At 36.5% G+C, this 27583-nt stretch overlaps 1 protein-coding gene across 5 annotated transcripts in view; it reads left to right on the top strand.

Annotated features, from left to right (window-relative positions):
- Positions 1 to 20312, top strand: part of Acsf2 (Acyl-CoA synthetase family member 2) — a 41967-nt gene extending 21655 nt beyond the window's left edge. For all 5 annotated transcript variants that reach the window (XM_081974870.1, XM_081974868.1, XM_081974867.1 and 2 more), the window contains exons 7-11: positions 4723 to 4888; positions 9145 to 9273; positions 13000 to 13127; positions 16862 to 17003; positions 19997 to 20312. In XM_081974870.1, coding sequence (XP_081830996.1) covers positions 4723 to 4888; positions 9145 to 9273; positions 13000 to 13127; positions 16862 to 17003; positions 19997 to 20251 — 820 coding nt within the window. In that variant the 3' untranslated portion in view covers positions 20252 to 20312. The remainder of the gene's footprint in view (positions 1 to 4722; positions 4889 to 9144; positions 9274 to 12999; positions 13128 to 16861; positions 17004 to 19996) is intronic.
- Positions 20313 to 27583: the final 7271 nt, after the last annotated feature.

The raw sequence follows: 27583 nt of genomic DNA, 5'->3' as shown, positions 1-27583 counted from the left end.
AAATAGCAAAACTACGAAAAACCTTTGAGTGTAAGTCAACTTCAATTGAGGTTTTGGAGAGTGAAAATAAAGAGCGTTGTATTGAAATAGATTGCAAGGAAAACTAACAAAGCTACAATCTTTGAAGCTGACAGAGCCCATGACGACAGCCCAAAATAGTGTAAATAATCCTCACTCTAACTCAAAAAAAGTTGCTAAAGAGAACAAATGAAAAATGTTGATTGTTTGTGACGAGACTCTTGTAAGAAAAACTTGATAGTGACTGTTATGTACAGGGCATAATTTAGCCTGGTGCATCATAGGTGGAGGTAATTGGCGGAATGGAGCTTCTTGTTAAGGACTTTACGAAAAGTTAGGGCTATTTGGGATAGAGTAAAATATTGTACACATACAAACCTCTTGTGTCCCCCTGGTGTCTTTCAGAGATTTGAATCTTACATTAACAGAGCGTCTGAGGGGCAAGTATTGCTTCTTAAAAAATTTCGTGTCGCAAGAAAGAATCTTTGGAGGAAGCGTACAGTGGGACTAGTAGTAGCAAGTTTAAATCTGATAAAAAATAAGGTAACAATATGATTTCTGTTCCTACGGTGGACGGAAATGAACTATTTGGAAATGCTAGTGAGCATCAAAACTCTGACATATTCTGAGACTATTGAATGGTCTGTTCGGATAGATAGATATGCTATTGGTAGAGCGTACCTCGGATTTTTTGTCTCCAAGAGTAACAATGACTATGTTTCCTTAGTTTTGATAAACCTGCAGTAGAAATAAGCTGAACGAATTGAGTATATTGTTAGCTAGTTTTAACTTGCCGACGATACTGTGCATGTGCAAACCGCATGAAAAGCTTGTCTTGCACTCTTAGCCCTGCACTCTTGATGAATTTATCATATAAGTATAGCTTAATACAAAATTGCCCTAATTTTAAACGAGAAACAAGATACAATTATAAAAATAGGGGTGTTCTATTTGATAAACTTGATTTGTGAATTTTTAGAATTTATTTTTTCAGGTCAATTCTTAACCACCCCGTACGATTATTATTGACATTTTTCAGCACCCACACGTGACACGTGACACTCCATTGTGCACGATTAGCACAGTTAACTCTCAGATTATCGTCTGATTAGTGAAAAGAGGATTAACGTAATTTACTTTATGTTACTACAGCTTAGCACTTCCAACAATGGCCGCTTTCATAAGAACACATCGATTAGCAAACGCTAAACAATTTTCTTATGAATTCACTGAAATAAATCGATTATTGATCGAAAAAGCGTTACTTAAACAAACGTCATTTTGCCCATCGATTTAGAAATCCGATTTTTCGATTGCTAATATATTTATTCTTATTGTTACGATTTTCCCGTGGGTTCACACAAAGTCAGTTTAACTCAACAATTAATAACTTTATTAATACTTCAAAACACTCCGTACAATAATTAACACAGCTACTAAAAACACTACTACAATTCCACAACTATTCCACTATTTAAACTTTACCGCGTTCCCAAATTCACTACTACCCTACACTCTCTGTCGTCGACGATGCCGCTTCTTTTATATTCGCAAACCACGTTCTAGAATGACCGCGAAACGCTTCGCGGGTTGCCTTGACCATTCAAGAATCTTCCAGGCGGCGCTTCCTAACTGTGGCCTACTTTAATACGCGCCCGGCCAGATATTGCGGCGCATCGGTTTCATCGAGTATCGAGCATAGTAGGCCCAGACCGTAACACTGCCCCCCTCTTAAAGCTGATCGTCCCGATCCGCTTCATCTAATCCGTGGTATTTCTTGAATCTGTCCAGATGGACAATTTTCATCTTGCCTTTGGGGCTGCGTTGGACTCTGTATGCGACGTCGTTTAACCTTTTTACCACATTGTAAGGTCCCTCCCAGTGTCGTTGCCATCTTTGACTTAATCCTTTGCTCCTCCTGGGTTGAAACATCCACACAGCATCACCTTCCTTATAATTGCCACCAGTTGGTCTGTGGTCCAGTGTCATCTTCATACGGTCGTTGTTTGGTTTCATCTTCTCTCTCTCAAGTTCCCGAATTGTGATGGATCCCTTCTGTAACGAACACTGGTCACACCGTTTACACCATTCCTCAACGTCCTTTCTGAAGTTAATCCAGTAAAATCGATCTCTTATTCTAGCCAAAGTCTGGTTTACTCCAAAGTGTCCTCCTCCGCGACTGTCATGTAGTTCTCGCAGCACATTCTCTTTGCAGGAATTGGGCACTATTGTTTGGTAAACAAAGCGTTTTCCGTCTGGACTTTCCCATTTGCGAGTAATTAAGTCATCTCGCAGTCGAAGCGAATTCCACTGCAACCAGTAACCCCTTACTGTTGGTCCATATCTGGAAATCTGTTGCCAATCCGGTTTCAAATCCTTCTCCAACCATCTTCTGATTACTTTCAAATCAGAGTCTGAGCGCTGTCCTTTCAATATGTCTTCCTTAGAAACGCTGCTCTTCATTCTTTTTGTAGCCTCTTTATTTGTCACCATCGCGATTTGACCAATCCTCCAACCATTATGAATTTGTCGTTTCCGGTACCTTAAGTCACTATTAAAAGCTTGACGATCCTCTACATATCGCGGTAAATGTCCTTCCGGGTTCTTCATTTCCTGCTCCTGGTTACGCCAGTTCTGCGGGGTCGGTAAACGAGACTGCTGTCTGCAATTCCATTGGTAATGTCCTTTACGTCCACAAGTATAACATGTAATGTTTCTTTTAACAGAAGAGTTCCGGTGATTTGTTCTAATGTCCTGATTTCGTCGGCACTGTGGGTTTGGAGAACAAGACCGCTCTCTGCAATTCCTTCTAATGTGTCCCGTACGTCCGCATCGATAACACTCCACTCTCGTGATCGGGCGTGATCGTTCTAATTGTGTGGACTGACTATTTCCTGATGCTGCCATTTGTTGCACTAATTGGCCTACCATTGCCTTAATTTCATCTATTAATGTAGCAACATGATCGGCTGGCGGTACTCTTTCCTCTTGAATAGGCTCTGGCTTTAAATCATTGCACGCAGCTTCAATTTCCAGCGCTCGAACCAGTAATTCGCTGTTGTTGCTCCCTTTGAACATCTTCAGCCATTTCTTTACCTCCAGATCTCGAATCCCATCTACAAAATACTGTGCCACAAGTTCTTCTTGGATTTCATCCGGGACGGCTGGGTAAGCCAGATGCACAAGGCGACGAATTTCGGTTTCAAACTCTTCTAAATTTTCACCAGGTTTCTGCTGTCTTGCCATTAATTGCGTTCGATACAGTCCTTTCTTATGTTGATCCCCATAACGACGTTCTAATGCAGCTACTAATGCTTCATAGTTGCTTCGTTGGGCGATAGGCAGAGTCTGTAACAGCTCCAATGCAGGTCCTCGTAATGCCACTATTAGTGCTACAGCCATTTCCTCGTTACTCCATCCATTTGCATTTGCAGCGGCCTCAAATTGGAGTTGGTACATTGCCCATGAAGTTTGACCGTCGTATGTGGGAGGCTTGATCTTGTTGAGCCCGTTTCCGGTGATCACTGTAGAGTTGACTCTTCTGCTGTCAATTTTCTCGACATCATTCTGAATTTTATTAATGTCCTCCCGAGCATCATTTAATTTTACCTGAACGTCATACTCCATCTTTTTGAGACTATGGGTTACATACTCTTGGATTTATGTCTTGGTCCCCGCTAGAGCGTTCAATATTTCTACGTTACGCTTTTCTTGCCACTCTCTATCTTCTTGACGCATTTCTATATCTTGTTGTCGCATTCTTTCTTGTTGTTGTCGAATCCTTTCTTGTTCTTCCTTGTCTTGTTGTCGAATCCTTTCTTGTTCTTCCTTGTTTTGTTTTCGAATCCTTTCTTCTTGTTGTCGAATCCTTTCTTGTTCTTCCTTGTTTTGTTTTCGAATCCTTTCTTGTTCTTCTTTGTCTCGTTGTCGAATCTTTTCTTGTTCTTCCTTGTTTTGTTTTCGAATCCTTTCTTGTTCTTCAAGCATTGCCATAATAGCTGCAAGTTGGGCCTCCATGTTTGCACTTTGACGTCTTGTTATTGGCATAAAATAAATTTAACACACCACTGTTCCGAAAATCTCTAGTCCGGTTCTGAACACAAGTCTTTAACCCGAAGTTTAGTTCCAATTCACGTCGCACTAAAGTCTGATCCCACTTCTGACACCAATTGTTACGGTTTTCCCGTGGGTTCACACAAAGTCGATTTAACTGAACAATTAATAACTTTATTAATACTTCAAAACACTCCGTACAATAATTAACACAGCTACTAAAAACACTACTACAATTCCACAACTATTCCACTATTTAAACTTTACCGCGTTCCCAAATTCACTACTACCCTACACTCTCTGTCGTCGACGATGCCGCTTCTTTTATATTCGCAAACCACGTTCTAGAATGACCGCGAAACGCTTCGCGGGTTGCCTTGACCATTCAAGAATCTTCCAGGCGGCGCTTCCTAACTGTGGCCTACTTTAATACGCGCCCGGCCAGATATTGCGGCGCATCGGTTTCATCGAGTATCGAGCATAGTAGGCCCAGACCGTAACATTATGAATGTGGCCAATATGACAGTTATGAAGCCTTTTTCATCTTTATCAGAAAAATTAGTTTACAATAATAGTTTTCTGTTCTTACCATGAATAATTTTGAAATTTCCGTAATTGTGTATTTATATTTTATCTATATATTTTTTGCAGGTGTACTGTTATACATGGTACACCAACGATGTATGTGGATTTGGTAAATGTACAAAAAGAGAGACAAGAAAAAATTGAAGCTGAAATTGCTATCTCTGCTGGAGCGCCATGTTCACCACACTTATTTAGTGAAATTAAACGAATTTTAAAAGTTAAGAAAGTTAAGGTATGTATATTTTAATGTAATTAGTTAATTCTCTTTGTAACCCAGATATTCGTACCAAGTGCTTCTAATTGCTTTAGCAGGGTTCATTTCACACGTGACTGCATATGTTCTACTGAACCTATACTTGTAATTTGAAAACTCCCATTTGTCTTTTTGAATAGATTTTTCTTCTTCTTCAACTGCCTTATCCCTTTTGGACGTTGGCTATTAATATGGCGATTCGAACTTTATTAGCAGCTTGTCAAAACATTGGGATAGATGACAGGCCAAACCACTTTCTTAGATTTTGCATGCAAGAGTTTCTTCTTTTACCCGGACCCCTTCTATACCGTCCACTTTGCCCTGCAGGATAGGCTGCTAAAGGCGATATTTGTCGTGTCCCATTAGATGGCCAAAGTATTCCAGTTTCCTTTTCTTTACCATAAATGTGACTTCTTGCTGTTTGCCGATTCGTCTGAGTACTTCTTCGTTTGTGACGTGATCCTTCCAGGATATTCGGAGAACACGCCGATATATCCACATTTCACAGACCGAGGTCGTTTTCATAAGTCGTTCTGTCATGGTCCATGCTTATAGCTACTCCGTATAGCAAGACTGTGAATATGTAGCATTTTATCGTCTAATTTTTAGTGAGACGTTTCTTCCTCTAAATATGCTTTTCAACAAAATTTGATCTTGCCTTCTCAATCCTGGTTTTGATTTCTATGGTCATGTCCCATTGACTGTGGACAATTGTTCCTAAATATGTGTATTTTTCAACTTGCTCTGTGGGTGTTTGGTTTAGTGTAAGTCTTTCTATTGGTATTCGTTGTTTGCTAATGCACATGCACTTTGTTTTTAAGATATTTAGTTTTAGTCCGAATTCCTCGGATATATCGTTCACCTGCTGTAATAGTCTCTGAAGATCTGCAAGCCTACTAGCTATGAAGGCAGTGTCGTCAGCGTATCTAATGTTATGGATGAGATCTCCATTCATCTTTATTCCCTCTGTGGAATCATGAATCACATCAAAGATCGTTTGTGAGTATAAATTGAAAAGTGTAGGCGATAGCACGCATCCTTGACGGACTCTTTTTTTGATTTGAATGTCTTCTGTTAATTCCCCAGCTATCTTTATCTTTCCTTTTGAATAAATTGGCACGTCAAAACTATCAAATAAATGATATCTCAATTAAAAAAAGACGAAGAAGAGAAAAGAATTGTATTGCTCATAGAACCGATTTGAAAGCTTCGGAAACAGGACGTATTATTACGATAATCTGCACCGCAGAGAACAGGAAAAATGAGAGTACCTACCCACTACCTGAACCAAAACATAATGTACATACATATCAATGAAGCTCCAAACTGATACTACAACTGATAAGTGTACCATATGCGCCCCAGACATAACAAAACCAAAGGAAGAAAGAGAACACTTCTTTGATGATCTACAGAGCACACTAGATCAACTACCAAAGAACTAAAAAGTGTTTAAATGCAAAGTTTTAACGAGGAAGTGAAAAACGAGAACGGTAACATGTTCATAGAAATGTGTACATATAACGAGCTTAAAATCAATAACACATACTTCAAACATAATTACACCTTCCGAAACACAAGAGGACACAAATCAGCTATCGACCACGTAATCACGAACGGCCAAGTAAACAGACCCCCAGCATATTCTCGATATAGGAGTATTAACAGCAGCAAATATTAGAACACAACACAACCTTATTTTATGCAAATACCGATTGACAAACGTGCAAAAAGGAAAAACACCCCTAAGTACACTACTAAATTCAACAGAATCGCTTGAAGATGACAGCGCAAGAGGATTATACGAACGACGACTCTACAAGAAAATCACACGAAACAAATAAGAGGGGAAGACGACGTAGAGCTGACATGGAAAAAACTAAAAGCAATGTAATACAGAGCCGAAAAGAGGGTTTATGACTGAGAACAGTGGACACCTATGGTAACAGAAACAGAAAGCCGTGGTTCACCAACGAAGTAGAATAACTTGATAAAGAAAAGCAAGAAGCTTACTTAATAGTAATTAAGATACCAAGGGCATTATAAGGACAATAATGCATGAGGTCGATAGGGTATATTTCCTATAATGCCTGTGGTGTCTTCAATGTTTAATGTCCGACTTTCATCCTGAGGGCATTATGAAAAATAACGCCCTAGGGCATTATTTCTTAGATAATTGACCTTAATAGGTGTCATTATTGATGAAATAGTAGCCCTGTGGGACATAGGGGGAACACCAAATATTAACACCGAAGAAAGTTCAAGCGCCAACACAGAAGTTGAAAAACCGAAAGTGGTCCTGGCGTCGATAATCTCAATAATAAACTCATCAAATGCGGGGGGGAATGGAACTACAGGAAGAACTCACAAAACTGTTTAAAAAGATAAATAGATCCAGAGCATATCTATACCTATACATAAAAAAGAAGAGAAAAGGAACCCCAAAAACTTTAGAAACATAATGCTACTGAGTTCGGTCCAAGATATTAACTAAAATCATCGCTAATAGGCTCATGGGAAAGGTGCCAATATTCAATATCCGAAGAACAGCAACGATTTATGTCCAATAGATCAAGGATGGGCGCAGTATTCATATTACGTCAAATGATATATCCCATATTACGAAAAAGCCCCTCTTTGTCTGTTTTATGGATTTAACCAACGCATTCGAGAGGGTCCGACTAGATCACGTAATTATTCTAGACCAGAACAACATCGATTACCGGTATCAAAGAATTATACAAGAACTGAACAAACAAAAGTAGAAGAAAAAAACGAGCGATGGACTGTCTGGGGAAGTGCAAATCAATACGGGCATATGACAAGGAGGCAGCCTTACCCTGTTCAACATCATTATGGCCCACGTCATTGAAAACATTATAAAATTGAACGCTAGCAGTGAAGGTATCAAGCGAAAGAAACCTTATCCAACAATCACAAACAAAACTACGAATATTCAACAAGCACGAACAAAACGAAAAACCAACAAGAGTCAGCTACAAAAAGCAAGCTGAGGATTTACAAAAGATGGGTAAGACCTATTTTAACGTACGCCACAGAAACCAGAGATGAAATATCGACAACGAAAAGAATAATGAGAACGACCAAAATGAAAAGACCAAGAACTATCAAGACTGTTACCGTGAGGGATATAATAAGAAGCCAGGATATCAGAAAAGTACTAGAACAGAAAAATACAGGATGTGGCAAGATGGGCTAGACCGCAAAAGGTGCTGGAGAGACCATGTGGAAAGGATGCCAGCTGAAAGATGGGCAAAGTAGGCCGTGTCGCAAAAACCAAACTCGCGAAGACCGGTAGGCAGCTCAGCGTCACAGGAAAAGCTCAGAATGAGCCTAAATAAATGCAACGGACTAAACAGGACCAGGTCCTATTATAAGAAGAAGAAAAGAAAAAAAGATGGAAACGTGATTCAAAGAACATAACATAACCTACAGACATGCCTACACTACAAAAAATGCTCGACGTTAATGATGAATAACATATTTTTTCCACTACTAACATGATAAACATACCATTATTGACCGATTAGTAACTTGAGAAATTAGTTTTCTCTACCTTAATGGTCATTGTTGACCTAGATCAATAATAGAGTCTAATCTCTAGTTCTAGTCTGGCACAAACACAACAAAACATAAAATTTTATTGACAGGTCAATAATAATGTCAATGTCTATTAAGATATGACATATGAAATATACTTGACAGAGACAGATAAATTAGGTTGACTTTTCATGTTGTTATCCTAAGTTTTTAAATTTTCAATAAAAGGGCCATCAAAAATATGGCTAATAGAGGGAAAAACGCTATATTATCCACGGTTTAGATAGCTTTTATTGACCTTATGTCTTAGATCCTTCGTCGCTTCACTCGTCGGGATTTACTGACATATGGTCAATAAAAGCTTCTGTCTAAACCTTGGTTAATATTATACTATTGATACTCTCCACAGCGTGTTTTATAATTTTATCAAATTATACGATTTTATTGATACACCCTGTATAGGTAAGCTAGAAGTTTTAATTTGCATTGTTATTTTTGTAATTTGGATGACAAGCATAACAAAATAATCAACATTCGACAAAAATGTGGTGACTACGGTATTCAACAATGTATCAAGTCACGCCAAACAAAAACTTTTTTCAATTTATATTCTTTTTACCATTTATATTCAAAATCTTTGGCTTAGCTTTAGTAGAGTTTTTTTAATATTCCAGTCAATTTATGGACTATCAGAAACCACTGCTGCTTCATTCCAGAGCCTGTATGACGACGACGATTATCACTCTCTGTCTACAGTTGGCTATCTCGGTGATCACTTGGAAGCTAAAGTTGTAGATTCTCAGGTAACTTGTAATTAAATATACAGGCGTCCCCAAAATGTGCGAAAAAAATGCTACCACAAATTTTATTGATGGTAAAATATTGTCACGTTTGCGGGGTGCGTAGTGAGGGATGGTAGAGAAACTTAGGTCACAGGCAAGCCTCGTTTATAATCAAAATGATTAGAATAAGGAATACAGTGGGGTTAATCTTACCCCCAGATTAGAAGGGTCACTAATGCCGTAATCACGGACGTCTTCATGAACGTACGGGGAGCGTGAGTCTAGTTCAGCCCTTCAGCTACACCGTAAAGGGGGGCACGCAAGGTGTTCTTGTACGGTGTGACCAAAGGACCAAGTAGTCAACTGATAGGGATAAGGGTTCTAACGGTCACTTCAAGTTGCGAGAGAACCCTTCTCTTTTCAGCCTGGGATCTTAAGAGGGTAGCAAGCCGTCCACTTCAAGTTAGAGACTGTTGCTCGCCGACCGACCCGCAGACCAGTGACCTCCCCCTGGGGAGGACCCCAGAGTTCGGTAATTTAGTCGAGCTACGGTGCATCTTTTATAGTCGTCAGCGACCTCATTACGCTAACCTTGCTGACTATGGTGGTTACTGGGTGTGCACCGTAACTACTAACACGGGTGTGACAATATGACGCTTGAACCCAACTTATTATTACCACAGAATTATTACATTAAGGCAGTATCATCTGCTAATCTTAGGTTGTTTATTAATGTTCATCCAAACAGTGTAAACATTTTTTTGTATTCTCTACTTTTCTGTAGCAGTACTGTGATGCAAATAATGCTTCTCTAGTTCCCATTCCTGCTCTGAAGCCGAACTGCGCCTCATCTAGCTGTTCTTCACATTTTCGATATATTCTCTGTTGGATTATTTTCAAAAGTACTTTTAGTGTGTGACTCGTCAAACCATGCAGGACTTAAGGTTGTTCCTTTCAGGTAATGGAATGAAGACCGATTTAAGCTAATCTTTCGGAATTTATCCTGTTTTGTTGACCATTTTTGTAAAATGAGTCAAGTTTCTATCGTCTAAGGTCTTTAAGAACTTTAAGGTGGACTAGACTTGACAACATTCTAAGGTCTTAGAATATTGTCAAGTCCAGTCGCTTTGTTTTTCAAAATATGTATGTCTGATTACTGTCCACTTTTGATTTAAGAATACACAGCTGTTCCGTCTGTCTGTTTCTTCTCTTACGTCATCAGGTTCTGCTACACGTATACCCTGATTATTATAATGTTCATAAATGTGCACACAAAGAAAAATGTTATTGTGTAAAGCATGTTCTTCATAAATGCAGTTATTTTGGTTTGGTGGACATTTTCTTAGAAATATTGGTAAAATAGGAGTTGTCAGCTTAAATTCCAGGTGTTTTTATTCGACATAGGGTAGCAATACTCACTTTTAAAGCCCGTGATGCTCTATCATATACATTGGAGTAATCAATCCGGAAGCCATCTTAAAACTGTTTTTCCCTGCTCGTAAAAAAACAGCACATTTAGAATTTGCGTTTGAACTTGCTCACTGTAGTGCAGCGTTTTTATAACTTTGATATTTATGTAAATCAAAGTGACAGTAAATGACAACGTTTTTAATCTGACAAAATGTCAAAATCAACAACGTGACGTTTTTGCTAAAATTGTTCATTTCATATCTTTGATATGCGAGAAACAAAGATGTAAAAAGGTGACGTTATTCTCAAAAGGTAAAAATACCTGTGATGACGTTTGAGGCATGCGGCATTAAAGTTATAATAATCAGTATAGTTGTAGTCTACGTCTGTCTTTTGTCATCCTCTGTCAACTGGATCTCTCTCTGGGTGTTTCTTGTAACCACTTGTTTTCCTTGTGTTTTCAGTTACTTCCTTAAAAATAATAATAATAATAATTTTTATTGTTCAGTTCTTCCATTTTGCAGCAGTTTGCGTCAATCCATCTTTTTTTGGCGCTCTTTGTGTGGTGCTTCACTGGTTTTTTCAGTTGTGTGTATTTTTGTGTGGTATCTTACACATTTTTAAGACTCCATAGTAATTTTAAGACACTCTGTATTTAACTCTAAATTAATAGTTTTTTATACAGCAAGTGACTTAAACCATTTTTTTCTCACGGAAAGAACAATTAGATCCACGAGCGTAGCAAGTGGTCTAAGTTCTTCGAGTGAATAAATCGGTTTAAGTCACGTATTTTATACAATATTTTATTAAATTTAGACTGCTTATATTTTAAAAAACTAAAATTACAGTTCTATTAAATTTGCACCGCGTCCCGTAGATGTGACATTAATGTTTGTTTGTTTACATCTGTAAATAGGCGAATGTCATTCAGAGTGATTTAAAATTTGATTAAACATCTAGTGAATAAAAAAATGTTTAAATCGTTGCTAAGCATTGAATAATTGACTAGTTATAGGACGACGAAATTTAATGAAAATTATTATTCTCTATTGTATTTTACTTAAAAAAAGGTATACCTACCTGGTAGAACAGTTGAATAGAGCAGCGGTTTTTGAGAAGTCTAGATTTAAAAAAATCGCGTCGTGTATTCAAAAACTAAATTAGTAACTTTCCTCTTTAGTATAAAATAAATATGATATTGTTACGGTTTGGGCCTACTATGCTCGATACTTACTGAACGAGCAATATCTGGCCGGGCGCGTATTAAAGTAGGCCACCGCTAGAAAGAGATACACCGAGAAGCATCTTCGATGTTCGACGCAAATCGCGAAGCGTTTTTGCGGTGGTTCTAGAACGTGGTTTACCGAATATAAAAGAAGCGGTTTCGACGGTGCGTAGTGGTGGATTTGAAACGCGGTGAAGTTTTAATAGGAAAATAATTGTGAAATTGTAGTATTGTTTTTGGTAACTGCATTAATTATTGTACGTCCAGACGGAAAACGCTTTGTTTACCAAATAATAGTGCCCAATTCCTGCAAAGAGAATGTGCTGCAAGAACTACATGACAGTCGCGGAGGAGGACACTTTGGAGTAAACCAGACTTTGGCTAGAATAAGAGATCGATTTTACTGGATTAACTTCAGAAAGGACGTTGAGGAATGGTGTAAACGGTGTGGCCAGTGTTCGTTACAGAAGGGATTCATCACAATTCGGGAACTTGAGAGAGAGAAGATAAAACCAAACAACGACCGTATGAAGATGACACTGGACCACAGACCACCTGGTGGCAATTATAAGGAAGGTGATGCTGTGTGGATGTTTCAACCCAGGAGGAACAAAGGATTAAGTCAAAGATGGCAACGACACTGGGAGGGACCTTACAATGTGGTAAAAAGGTTAAACGACGTCGTGTACAGAGTCCAACGCAGCCCCAAAGGCAAGATGAAAATTGTCCATCTGGACAGACTCAAGCAATACCAGAGACTAGATAAAGCGGATCGGGACGATCAGCTTTAAGAGGGGGGTAGTGTTACGGTTTGGTCCTACTATGCTCAATACTTACTGAACGAGCACTCGATTCGGAATGGATCCGATGCGCCGCAATATCTGGCCGGGCGCTTGTTAAAGTTGGCCATCGTTAGAAAGCGATACACCGAGAAGCATCTTCGATGTTCGACGCAAATCGCGAAAAACCGTAACAATATTTTAACAACAAAAATGTAATTCACTTACAATTCGTATACACAACGCGATTTTTTTAAATCCAATAAACATGTTGAACATTAAAACATATGGAAATTTAATAATTATCATTTTGTAAAATATTGAAATGTTTAGGGAAATATGGTTCCACGAGGCGTACCTGGTGAATTGTTAATACGCGGATATTGTACTACTTTAGGATACTGGAAAAATGAGGAAAAAACAAAAGAAATTATGGGTTTTGACAATTGGCTGCATACTGGGTAAGTATTATAGAAACTTAATAATTAAACATTTTGTAAGTACTTTCTTTTAGTTGATCACCAATTATTTCTTGAACAATTTGTTCGATTTCCATTATAATTTTAATGTTTCAGTAATTGCAGCTTGACTCTTTATTATTTGTCTTATTATTGTTTGTTTTTACATTATGCAAGGATGGAAAAGAAATAAGAAATTTTCGGGGGTAATTGCACAAGTGCATAAAAATTACCGATAATTTTGCATGAAAACTTGTTATCTCTTAACTGCATGAGTTTATTTTCATATTTTTTTGGCGAAAGAGCCCGACACCGAAGGTGGAGGGCTTTTTTAGAAAAAAACATGAAAATGACCGAATGCAGTTTGCAAAGATAACAAGTTTGAACGAAGAATTATCAGGTCATTTTTAAGGCACGAATGTAATTTTGGGGAATATTTCCCGAATGAAGAAAATGTTTTGGTTTTGCTGCAACTATAGATTGCTCAATGGAGCTCAATGAGCAAGTTCCAAACCGTTCATTAATTTTCGTTGACATCGCGTTTGACATTGTTTGGTTATAAAAAGTCAAAAAACTGCGCAAGGACAACAATTAGTGTACTAGCAATAGGCTCTACAACAATGCAGTCGTTATAGATACGTACAGTGCAATTATCGAAATGCAATTATCACTTTAGAATGCAATTATCGCTGTCATTCTGGTGAAAATGCACTGCTCATATGGGACATTTAACACATGAGGGAAATATTCTTCATAAGCACACTTTACATAGTACTGACAAATAAACTTAGTTTATATGAAAGCTGTCGATAGTTGGATTACTTTAATATAAAAATGTTATTCAATACCTAATTATTGGTGACTGGTAGCGGGTTTAGGACGAAAGGAAACTGCATCAGTTTCAAAAAATTGCCGACGTTTCGACGTGTATTTACGTCTATCTCAAGGCTGAAGCAAACAAAGTCTTAAAGGCAACGTTTTTTTTTTCTAGGCAACAATCAAATAATGCCATAATTATTCTAGTATAAATAGAATTAAATTAAAATTAAAAACAATGACGGTTAAAACGGACTAGCCATAATATAAACAGTGAGACAAAACACATATAACCACTCTATAAATTATTGCTAATTAATCAACATAACAAAACAACCATATGGAGACCCAACTACCAGGGCAGAGTGTGTTGTAGAAAATAATAGAAAAAATAAAAAATTAAACAAACTACACAGCTGTGAGGCAAAGGCTTACCTATTTTCAGTTCCCAAGGCAGTTTATGTCATATTTCCGAGATGTCTCGTTCGATCACACCCTGTAGACATGGTTACCACAACACATATGAAAACTGTTACGCTTCACCTCCACACTTTTAATAACACCTTTTTCTTTTTTATGTATTTTTATTACTATTTTTATGTGAATATTTTTTTTTCTTGGTTTTATTGTATATTATTTTAATTTCATTAACACGGTGTTTCCAATAATGTATTTCGTTGTTAGGAAGTGTTAATGTGGAAATATTTAGCAAACTGGTGAAGGGCGAATCAAACCGCACGCATACCTGATCCTAAAATTGTTATTTACTGGCAATATTAATTATTTTTATCTTAATTGTAAATTTGCAAGCAATAATAGTTTAACTAATGTCACTATAATGGATCTCGGAAAGTATAAGAGATATACGAGAAAGTTTATATTGGGGCAAAGTTGCTTACTTTATATCAAAGTTAAACCAAATACCGTTTTAAAAATTTAGATTTTTCTAGTACTACGAAGATATCCGAAAAAAACTGAAATTTTGATTTTTTTTTAAATTTATTTATGACCTTATTTGAAAAGATTAAAGAATTCTGATTTCAGTGATATATGACAACTTATGATTTGCTTCATAAATGACGAAATAATTCAATAAAAACTAATTTTATTTCAATAAGTTGGCTTTAAATTTATGATAAGTTTTATGAACATGGAATTAGGGCATTTTTGACGGAATTCAAAGCCAGCTCAGTCAAAATTTTTTTTTTTAATTAATTTGTCATTTATAAAGCAAATCATAAGTTGTCGTTATAGATCACTGAATTCAGAATAAAATGCTGTATTTCGACAGACGAAACGTCGGGTGACAAATATGAAACTGTCATCATATACCTAGCTGATAAAAAGTGGCAAAAAAAATGTTTTTTCGGTTTTTGGGATATCTCTGCAAATAAAGTTAGAAATAAATAAAAACAAAAAATATACAAATTTCAGTTTTTTTCGGATATCTTCGAAAGTACTTGGAAAATCGTAATTCTTAAAACTGCATTTGGTTCAGTTTTAAATTGCGCAACGTTGCCCCAATTTAAACTTTTTCGTATCTCTTATAGTTTCCGAGATCCCAATGGTGAGGGTCGAATTTGAATTACCCTGTATATTAATCAGTTGACTATATTGAATGTTAAGTCCTTGTGTATCTGTTCTATATTCAGTGTGTTGTTAGCAGTTATGGGAATCATTTCCAAGATGTTTCTCTTAAATCGATTACTTTCATTGTCGATTAGTTTGGTGTTAGCAAAATCAAAATCATGATCTGCTGAGAAATGAACCAATGCGGTTTTTTCATTTTTTCAGACCGTGCAACAATTATTTCACGGTGTTCAGAAAGAGTTCTCAGTAAGAATTTACACACCTCAGCATTTTTTATAATCATACTGTCAAACTGATTCCATTTACGGGAATGACTTAATTTCGTAATGTAATTAGTGATGGTGTTGATGCAGATGGCGCTCACATCATTACGTGCATCCTCCGCAGGAAAAGTGCCCTAAATGCAATGTTCCAGGTCTTTAATCAGGCTGGGAATGGGCATCTCTCTATACAATAGCGGGACCGAAAACTTAGGGCCCACACCTAAAATTTCTAATGGTAAAACAATATCTGTGTAGCTAAAAATGATTGGGTTGGTATGTGGAATATCGTATTTGGCTTATTAGTTTTCGAATGTTATCATTCCTTATAGAAAGGAATATTTTATCTTACCTACCGCGATTCATGCAGAGAAAGTCATTAAATATGTTTGTAGGAAGCAAGCCTTTGACCTGATCTATCACGCTAAGCGTGTTAGTCTCTTTGGACGTGGTAGCTCTGTTTATTCCTAACTAATACTCCTAAAAGCCTTGTGATAAAGATTATCAAAATGGAACTACATATCAGCTTACCCTTCAGTCGACAGAAGGTTATTCCTTAAAATTATAGAACTTCTCTTTGACGACGAAACGTCGGCAATTTTTCGAAACTGATGCAGTTTCCGTTCGTCCCAAACCCGCTACCAGTCACCAACAGTACATACAAACAGGGACAATAGGGTCTTACTTAAAAATGTTATTCAATTATTTTCAAGTAAAAAAACACATTTTGAGGAATGTTTAATAGCAGCAAAATGTCCTGAGTGTACAAGTAAAAGCAATTCAAGTATGTACGTATTTGGCAATGCACATAAGTTCGTGAGTAGTAGGTGAATTACATCGAGTAGTTCAATTACGTTACAGAATTGATTGGTAATTCAACTACTTTTTTTGAGTAACTCCGACAGCTCTGCGGTAATTTTCCGTATCCGTTTCTTCAATTTTAACATTTAATAATCTAATGAGTAGTTTTTTTTGCGTGTGTTTATTAATTTTTTTACATAACTTTTAACAAAATTTGGCAGTAGAGTATAACGGTATTATATGCATTATAAATTTTCTTTTTTTTTATAGGGACCAATTTATCTTGGAGGACGACGATTACGGTCGAATTGTTGGAAGGATAAAAGACATAATCATAAGAGGAGGAGAAAACGTTTATCCGAAAGAAATAGAAGATATACTCGACACTCATCCTGCTGTGATAGAATCTCAGGTAAGTTTGTATTGTACTTTCTGTGTGATTGTTTGTCCATCCACTCCTGTCAGATTTTTCTTTTGGTTTGTTAATTGCTTATTAAGCTTTGTACTAAAGCAATTAAAACATATTTTATATTCGTTAACATACAGCATATAGGGTGTATTGAAAATTGCGCCCAAGCTCTACAGAACGTTGTACTATAGAGCTCGAATCAGATGAGAAAAGGCCACCGCATCATCAATGACGCAGTTTTTAAAACTATTTCTTTCTCCTTCTACAGTTGCCGTCGCATTAGATATAATCAGAGGCGTCCTATTAAAATATTCCCGAAAATATATTGTTAAGCGGTCAAAAAGCCACTTGGCAACGTAGTACGGTTTTTACTTGGACACAATTAAAACAGATGCGGCAGCGGCCAGGGACATTTGGACCTTTTTATATGCTTTTACTAGCCGGCACTCTAAACGGTGTTGCCAAGTTTAAAAAAATGTAGTGGCGGACAGGGAGACTTAGGGGGTTAGGTTAGGTTCCGTTTTAGTCTGGTGTTTTGGTTGTATTGTTGATGGTCGCAGTTGAAGTTCACATAGTGTTATGAATAAAAAACGTTATTTTGTCAAAATGTCTTTCAAAAAGGTTGGAAAGAAAGGTGTTATCATATACAGCCAAGGCCGTGAAATCGTCAGTAACGTCTTACAATTTATGAAGAAAGAAGCAGAAGTAGTTTCCATTCCTTTGAAAAACTTGTCTTTTATTTTCTTTATTAAAAACGACGAAAATGTTTCATTTTACTGATAAAATAATAGCACGCCACTGACTGGCTGCAACAACTTGGAAAGTAACGAGAGCAGCAATATTTAAAGCGAGACGTACAGAGATCGTGACATCATCGTTTGATGACGCCTGTGGCCTTTTCTTAGCTGATTCGAGCTCTACCAAGGATGGTAAACAGTAAATGATTGCTTAGTCCCATAAGCGCAATGTTGCCCGTATTGGCTCGGGCCGGTGACGATTTTTACGTCACTATCAAGTCGGAGATAGCGCGTTTGCGCGATTGTTAACCGATTGCAGTCGATCATATTTAGCGTATTGTACGCACGAGATTTTACTGTGACGTCAGGATCCATTCGCCGCCAGGAAACAAAATCGGCCGATCGAGCAATCCTTTACTGTTTACCGTCCTTGTTACTATATTGCGCTAACCTAACCTAACCTTACCTAACCCAACCGGGAGAGTGATTTTTTTGGGCCATTTTTAAATTCTTGCCATTTTGAAACCAAAAGACAGATTTTAATGCTGTTTGGACTATCATTGAGCATGACATGAGGCTTTTGGCTGATAGAAAACACTTTGATTTTAATGCACTTTTACTGTACTACACGGATTTGTGTGATTTGACAGGAAAACCCCATTCCCCGGCTAGATAGGAAATTTTTTTAATAGTCTCTAATTACCCAATAATTTTTTTCGTTTTATATTAACATAGGAAAGTGTTATTTAAGTTCATATCGCAGGACGTTTTTGGCCGTTTCTAAATTAACGTCCTGTGTCTCAAGGAATATCTTTTTATCCGAAAAATGGGACATATCAATGCTCAATATTTAATAAAGACGGTATCTGTTATTTTATGTCAGGTGTAGGTCCCATATTATATGCTACATAAATTTGAGTCAACTGCCTTGACCGATACAACCATACATATTGTCTACAGACAGATAAAGTTAGAGAAACTTGTCAAAACAATGTCAAGTTGGAATTTGAGTTGCTCAAAAATTTCAAAAGAACACAAACTGATAACTGGCTCTAAAGAATAACTGATTAAAGAAGAACAGAAAATGTGTTAAAATGCTTGTGCTGGCTAATTACCTCAAATTTCAAAATGAACTGATAACTGGCTGCCTAAAATTAAGAAGAGCCGACAAATGTGTTAAAGTAATTGAGATTGCTAATTGCCCAGGAATTTCAAAGACTAATTGATAAAAGAAGAGGTAAAAATATGTCAAAATAATTGAGCTGGAATAAAAAAAAGTTGAAATAATTGTGTTGTGTTAGCTCTTCGCCCAACATTTTCAAGAGAAGACTAAAAAAATGTGTTGAAAATGTCTTCAAAAATAAAATTCTTTGAAAATTTCAGGCATCTGGCACCTAGCCAGCTCAATTATTTCAAATAATTTTTCATCATTTCAACCGAAACAGAATGAAATAGAGCAAAACAGCTAGCTGTGTAATGTTCCTATCTTAATTTTTTGAGATCTACCGCTTCTTAAAAATTTAAATTTGTACAGGTGTCAAAAACTTTATAACAGTAAAAGATTGACACCTGTCAAATTTTGCAATATAACCACACAATAGATCTCAAAAACTTAACGTGCATAACTGTTGTGATAAACAGAAAACAAAACCTTACCATTTTTAACCAAGAAGATGCATGCTGATTTGCTGTATCTCACCGCAAATATCAGTCAATAGGAGTTTCCAAAAACATAATAATATACAGGGTGTTCCACTTCTAATGAACAAGTTGGTACCTTATCTTCTATAAACGAAGGTGTCATAGAATTAATAGTTATTTATACCAGTGACTTATACCATTTTTGAATGTGAATAACCAGGTTTAAATCACGTGTTTTATACAATATTTTATTAAATTTCGACGTCTTGTATTAAAAAAAAACTGAAATTACAGTTCTATTAAATGTGCAGCGAGACCGGTAGATGTGACATTGATATTTGTTTGTTAACTTCTGTAAATAAGCGAATGTCATTTAAAAATGTTTAAACCTCTATTGAATAAAAAAATTTTAAAATAAAGTAATTAAATAATCGTTGCTAAGGATTGAATAATTGGCTAATAATAGAACGAAATTTAATAAAATATTTTGGATTGGGCATGCTAACTTCTTACCAAATTTTCAACACTTACCAATCGGTAGTTTTCCTTATATTGATCTATGTCTTTCGTGGTGGGACACTCTGTAGTGGAATTTATAACAAACATTTTTTTTTGTAGGTTGTAGGGGTACCACACGAACGACTAGGAGAAGAAGTATGTGCAGTTGTTCGCGTCAAAAAATCATCATCATTAACTCAAAAAGACATTGATGAACATTGCAAAGGAAAAATGGCGAATTTCAAGATTCCGTCGCGTCTAGAGATTATGGACTCGTTTCCGAAGACGGCTTCGGGCAAAATAAAGAAATATGTAATTATTGAAAGTATTGTGCAAGGAATTAACCAAAAGGGTAGGATAAGAATAAACAATTAGTTTAATACGAATATCCCTAATTAAAACGTATGAAAAGATATGAATAAAGCATTTCAAATTATTTCACAAAGCTTCTGATATAATCCTGATGAGAATGACAGAGATGAGAATAAGGATAAAACTCCATTTTTCTTGGAAACATTTTGGATACAATTTTCAAACAGTCAAAATGTCGGTAACGGTTAGAATAAGGGACTTTTTGCATGATATAAAAAATGTTCAGAATGACTTTTCCTATACAGGGTAATTCAAATTCGACCCTCACCATTGCGATCTCAAAGACCATAAGAGATGAGATACGAAAAAGTTTAAATTGGGGCAAAGTTGCACAATTTAAAGCTCAACCAAATGCCGTTTTAAAAATTTTCCTAGTGCTTCCGAAGATATCCGAAAAAAACTGATAATTAAATTTTTTGTTTTTATTTATTTTTAACCTTATTTGAAGAGATATCCCAAAACTAAAAGCATGTTTTCATTGCCACTTTTCCCCAGCTATTCGATGATGGATTCAACTATGCCACACGACGTTTTGTTTTTAGCTGGTAATGCCAAGTGTGCACGGTAAAGAACAAAGGGTAGTTCAGTAAAAAACGTATGCTACGTGCAAATTTTAATAATCCTTAGTGAACCGGTTTCGGCCCTTTAGGCCATCATCAGCACTCTAATTCGTCAGATTGAGGCCGATCCACCGGAGATCACCACGCAACCAGGACACATGTCCAGGGCCGAAGGATAGGACTACAAACTCCAAGCGCAACCCAAAAATTTGCACGTAGCATACGTTTCTCACTGAACTACCCTTTGTTTCGTTTTGGCAGTCATCATCAACTTTCTTTTTTCTTATGGGCGCCATATTGGATTTTTAGCCCACCAAATAGTACTGTTACGGTTTGGGCCTATTATGCTCGATACTTCTGAACGAGCACTCGATTCGGGATGAAACCGATGCGCCGCAATATCTGGTCGGGCGCGTGTTAAAGTAGGCCACAGTTAGGAAGCGACACCTGGAAGCATCTTTGATATTCGACGCAAATCGCGAAGCGTTTTGCGGTCATTCTAGAACGTGGTTTGCGAGTATAAAAGAAGCGGTGTCAACGGCGGGAGTAGTGCATTTGGGAACGCGGTAAAGTTTAAATAGTGGAATAATTGTGGAATTGTAGTAGTGTTATTAGTAGTTGAATTAATTATTGTACGGAGTGTTTTGAAGTGTAAATAAATGTATTAATTGTTGAGTTAAACTGACTTTGTGTAAACCCACGGGAAAATCGTAACAGTACGTTTTATTCTTATTTTAGTGATGTATAATAACTTATGATTTACTTCATACATAACAAAATAATTCAATAAAAACTAATATTAGTTACTTTAGTAGGCTTTGAGTTAATGAGACATTTTAATTATAAAATGTCATTATTTGACAGTACTTGTCAAACACAATAATTCGGACGATTTAGAGCAACTCAAGCACATAGTTAAAAATGCATCTAGAAAAGAAACCGCGTTTTTTGTCAAATGTTTTTATCATGTTAAGTGCAAGTTTAAATAATTTTGTTTCACCTAAACATTATGAATAAATAATACCTTGGAAACGGTGTAGGTAATAATGTTCATAACAACCTGAGGGCATTATAGACGGGCATTATCATAACGCCCGCTTATAACGCCCTGAAACCGTTTTTAATATTAGCAATGACATTTTTATACTTCCATACCATAAAAACTTCGTATCCCCTATCCTAGGACGCTCTTGACTCTTGACTCGCTGAAACTTTTGTTAGTTTTTGCTGCATTTTCTTTTATATTTTCTAAAATTTCGTTTAACTTTTGCCATTTTTAGGGATTATGAAAATGGCAATGGCAAATTGGAATGAAATACGCTAGGTTTATGAATCCACTTTACCGAAGACAGAAATAATTAACAAAAAATGTAACTTTGCTACAATAACTAATGTAAGTCTGTTTATGTCAGTTTAATGCATTAAAAACATGGTTGCCTACAATAAAGTTGTTCATTAAAGTAAAACCATTTAACAATCATTACTGGGCCTCATTAATAAACGATTTTGCATTTCTTATCGTATATTAAGAAAGTATACAGGTGTGGTAAATTAATAACCGACCATATAGAATTGACAGAAAACATTGATAGAGATAGAGAAGCTAATAAAATATCTAGTAGGCAAAAATTTGCGGGGCAATGTTTCCAGAAGCTTATCTGAATCAATTATCATCGACTGGATTATTTACATAATTTTGTTATTGACATATTGGCACCGTTTTAAAACAAAAGAAACCGATGTAGAGCACTTATCGCAAATAGATTATCAAAATAAATGAAAACTATTGGGAATGTTCTAGTCACAGAATTAATTTTGCAAGTAATCTAGTCGACGAATTCAGAAAGACGTTTGACAACATTGCAACAAAATATTGGTCTACTTGGACTTTTTTAAGTTGTCTGTCTTTGTTTCGCCCATGCAATTATTTTCAATGTTTCTCTGTTACACAGTTTCCCTATGGTCAGTTTCTTTTACCACACCTGTATGGTATATTAATACACGGTCGACGAAAAATGACGTTTTACACCTTATAATTGTTTTATTTCAAAGTAAAACATTTTCAGGACAATTGGCAATTTAAGCACAGAAGTAACTAGAATTTACTAATTCAATTTTGCAGAAAAACGGATTTTGTATCAGAAGATCAGAATATATGCAAGGAATTTAATGTTTAGCTGCTCCTAATACTTGGTTCCTTCGTCAGTTGAAGAAAACTTGATTTACCTCCTACCCTTTTTGTGCTTCTGATAAGAAATTGTTGCATAAAAACGGATTTTTCATTATACTTCTTTGAAAACACTGTATTTTTATCTCTATTAGGAGTAATAAAAAACGCGTTTTTCTGTGCACTGAATTAAAATGCTGAGTAAAATGGCTTTAAAATAGAAACGTACAGCACAATATATTAAATTTAAGACAATTTATAAGCGGACAAATATTTAGCACAAACCTGCTGGTCATTTAATATGTAAATGCTGGAATATTTAAATATATTTCCGCAGTATTTGTTTTATGGACAGTGATAACTTACATCAATTAAATCACCTTTGAACTACTTTAAACTAGTCATAGAAATCAGTTAGGTGTCAGTTTATGTAATTTTTTCTCAAGTCTGGTTTAATGCCTTCGTTTTCAAAGAAGTATAATGAAAAATATCGTTCATAATTCGTCCAAACATAGGTTTTCCGTGCTTGCATGAGTTCCGGTGTTGGGCTTCGCCTCACACCTGAATTGGTCATACGCGCACGGAAAACCCTTTATTTTTGTACTCCTAATGAAATATACTATTGTATCAGGAGAGCAGAAAAGCAAGGATAAACATTTTTGGCTGCTTCTAATACTTTGTTCCTTCGCCAATTGTTAATAAAGTTGATATTTAGAAGCAAAAAATGCATCATTAATAAATGTTTTGTTACGCGTTTTCCGGGGTAGTCAAGTTAGTTACTACTTTAATGAATTGAGTTGAATATTTCCCTCATGTGTTAAATGTCCCATATGAGCAGTGCATTTTCACCAGAATGACAGCGATAATTGCATTCTAAAGTGATAATTGCATTTCGATAATTGCACTGTACGTATCTATAACAACTGCATCGTTGTAGAGCCTATTGCTAGTACACTAATTGTTATCCTTGCGCAGTTTTTTGACTTTTTATAACCAAAAAATGTCAAACTCGATGTCAACAAAAATTAATGAACGGTTTGGAACTTGCTTATTGAGCTCCATTGAGCAATCTATAGTTGCAGCAAAACCAAAACATTTTCTTTATTCGGGAAATATTCCCCAAAATTACATTCGTGCCTTAAAAATGACCTGATAATTCTGCGTTCAAACTTGTTATCTTTGCAAACTGCATTCGGTCATTTTCATATTTTTTTCTAAAAAAGCCCTCCACCTTCGGTGTCGGGCTCTTTCGCCAAAAAAATATGAAAATAAACTCATGCAGTTAAAAGATAACAAGTTTTCATGCAAAATTATCGGTAATTTTTATGCACTTGTGCAATTACCCCCGATAATTGCATTCTAAAGTGATAATTGCATTTCGATAATTGCACTGTACGTATCTATAACGACTGCATTGTTGTAGAGCCTATTGCTAGTACACTAATTGTTGTCTTTGCGCAGTTTTTTGACTTTTTATAACCAAAAAATGTCAAACTCGATGTCAACAATAAATTAATGAACGGTTTGGAACTTGTTCATTGAGCTCCATTGAGCAATCTATAGTTGCAGCAAAACCAAAACATTTTCTTTATTCGGGAAATATTCCCCAAAATTACATTCGTGCCTTAAAAATGACCTGATAATTCTGCGTTCAAACTTGTTATCTTTGCAAACTGCATTCGGTCATTTTCATATTTTTTTCTAAAAAATATGAGAATAAACTCATGCAGTTAAGAGATAACAAGTTTTCATGCAAAATTATCGGTAATTTTTATGCACTTGTGCAATTACCCCCGATAACAAGTTTGAACGCAGAATTATCAGGTCATTTTTAAGGCACGAATGTAATTTTGGGGAATATTTCCCGAATAAAGAAAATGTTTTGGTTTTGCTGCAACTATAGATTGCTCAATGGAGCTCAATGAACAAGTTCCAAACCGTTTATTAATTTTTGTTCACATCGAGTTTGACATTTTTTGGTTATAAAAAGTCAAAAAAATGCGCATGGACAACAATTAGTGTACTAGCAATAGGCTCTACAACAATGCAGTCGTTATAGATACGTACAGTGCAATTATCGAAATGCAATTATCACTTTAGAATGCAATTATCGGGGGCAATACCACAAGAGCTCAGATTTAGCCGGATAATTTTTGTGCTTGTCTTAGAACACTTTCTTTTTGGTGTAACAGCACGAGACCTGTTGTAACTAAATCACGAGAGCGCAGCTCGAGTGATTTTGCCAAATAGGTCGAGTTTTGTACCATAAAGAAAGTATGAGAAGACAAGCGGAAAAATTATCCTGTTCAAAATCTGAGCTCGAATGGTATTTGATAAGACAATTCAATGAATATAATTAATAATATAATAAGACTGCGACTGCCTTGTGCAGAAATACATTTTTCTGGTTCTTTTGATTTTATGCAGTAGAATTCTATCCGAAGCGAGCCATAACCAAAACAAAACGAACAAACATCAAAATTGACAGTGCCAGCAAAAATCTCAAGGTGAGACATTGCAACAATAGAAGTGTAGTGAAAATCCGTGGAAACGATGAAATCAACAGCAAAATTTATCCGATTTTTTTATCCGCTAGCAAACTCTCTTCCTTCCTTATTAGCCGATAGCAAACCGTGTTTTGATGACGTATATATGGCATTTTTTGTACATGAGTGGAATTGTCGGGGGCAATACCACAAGAGCTCAGATTTAGCCGGATAATTTTTGTGCTTGTCTTAGAACACTTTCTTTGTGGTGTAACTGCACGAGACCTGTGGTAACTAAATTACGAGAGCGCAGCTCGAGTGATTTTGCCAAACAGGTCGAGTTTTGTACCATAAAGAAAGTTTGAGAAGACAAGCGGAAAAATTATCCTGTTCAAAATCTGAGCTCGAATGGTATTTGATAAGACAATTCCATGAATACAATCAATAATATATTAAGACTGCGATTACCTTGTACTGGCAGAAATACATTTTTCTGGTTCTTTTGATTTCTGCAGTAAAACTCTATCCGAAGCGAGCCATAACCAAAACAATACGAACAAAAATCAAAATTGACAGTGCCAGCAAAAATCTCAAGGTGAGACATTGCAACAATAGAAGTGTAGTAAAAATCCATGGAAACGATGAAATCAACAGCAAAATTTATCCGATTTTTTTATCCGCTAGCAAACTCTCTTCCTTCCTTATTAGCCGATAGCAAACCGTGTTTTGATGACGTATATATGGCATTTTTTGTACATGAGTGGAATTGTCGCTGTCATTCTGGTGAAAATGCACTGCTCATATGGGACATTTAACACATGAGGGAAATATTCGGTTTAATAAGTTAACTTAATCAGTGCTTCGAACAGTTAAAATTTAAATGAAATCCGACAAGCGGTCTAGCAACAAACAGTTAATTAAACCTAGTTTTAACATTAACGGAAAAAAAACGGCAAAAGTGTCACTCTCTATCGGGGCAGTGTGTAACTTACCAACGTGGTGGTTCACGGTTTGTTTATAAAATAACGGTTCGGTTATGTCGGCGGTTGCACTAGGTTAGCAAAGCGGTTATTTACAAAGCAGGTGACAAAAGCAGGAAAGATCTACGGTTTATCAAAGCAAGCAGAACACGTGGCAACCGCTCCGCAAGCCATACCGTCGTTACGTCTTCGTTTCAGCGGTGGGACCGGACGAAGAAGTACTAATTAGCTACGCCAGGATAGAGGCCAGGTTTGGTACTTTTGGTACTATGCCAATACATAATAAACCCCTGAAGGAACGCCAGGTCTTTGTCTAATGGCGCTACACCACTACGGTTTAACTACTGGAAAAATTTCCCAGGTCTGATTCCAATGGCACTAAACTAACACGGTCAAACTACTAGGAAGATTGCCAGGTCTGTATCCAATGGCAGTGAAAAATTACTACTGGGAAACTAGTAATAAACAGGAAAATTGCCAATCGAATGACAATGCTAAATTACTTTATATCTACAGACAACGGAAAAGGAAACTTTAGTTACGGTCGGCGTAGCATAGAGACGGTTTACCACAACGCATCTAAACTACGCTTACCAGTAATCGACTGCAGCAGTACTGTACGGAACACAGCTAGCACAGCCTCGCGGTATGGTCGGAAGAGACTGTTTTGATGCAAAACCTACAGTTTTATTACATTGCCCCCCCCCATTCTTAACTCGCATGGAGGGAACCCAAACGGTGGGGACTGCTGCCTTGCAGTACGCGGTACTGAACGCTAAGTTTACGCGAAGACGTTTTCGTGTTGCTGCGTTAATTGTTTATTCTGGGAGCACACAGTCTTAATTAAATTTAATTCCGCTGCATTCGGTTACAAAACTCCCTGAAAGTATACAAACGTCCCAACTCCATCAAACAAGAACGGTACAAATCCGATTGTAGGTTAAATGGATATACCTGTAACATTTAACCTGTTCAACTAGTGCAACACGAGGTGCAAAACTCCATTGCACCCAAATTAATAATGAAAACTTAGTAACCTCGTTACAGTTTGTAGAAAAACCAATTTATCCCTTTCTCTCGATATACGTCCATCTTTCCTCCTCCGCACAGAAATGTGAGATAAGGGATAAAACAAAACAACA

The sequence above is a fragment of the Ips typographus genome, linkage group LG3 (assembly GCF_016097725.1).
Source record: "Ips typographus isolate SLU linkage group LG3, UJ_Ityp_2.0, whole genome shotgun sequence".
NCBI classification, from domain to species: Eukaryota; Metazoa; Arthropoda; class Insecta; order Coleoptera; family Curculionidae; genus Ips; species Ips typographus.
Note: the sequence above shows the minus strand (reverse complement) of the source record. Positions and strands in the feature narration are given on the sequence as shown.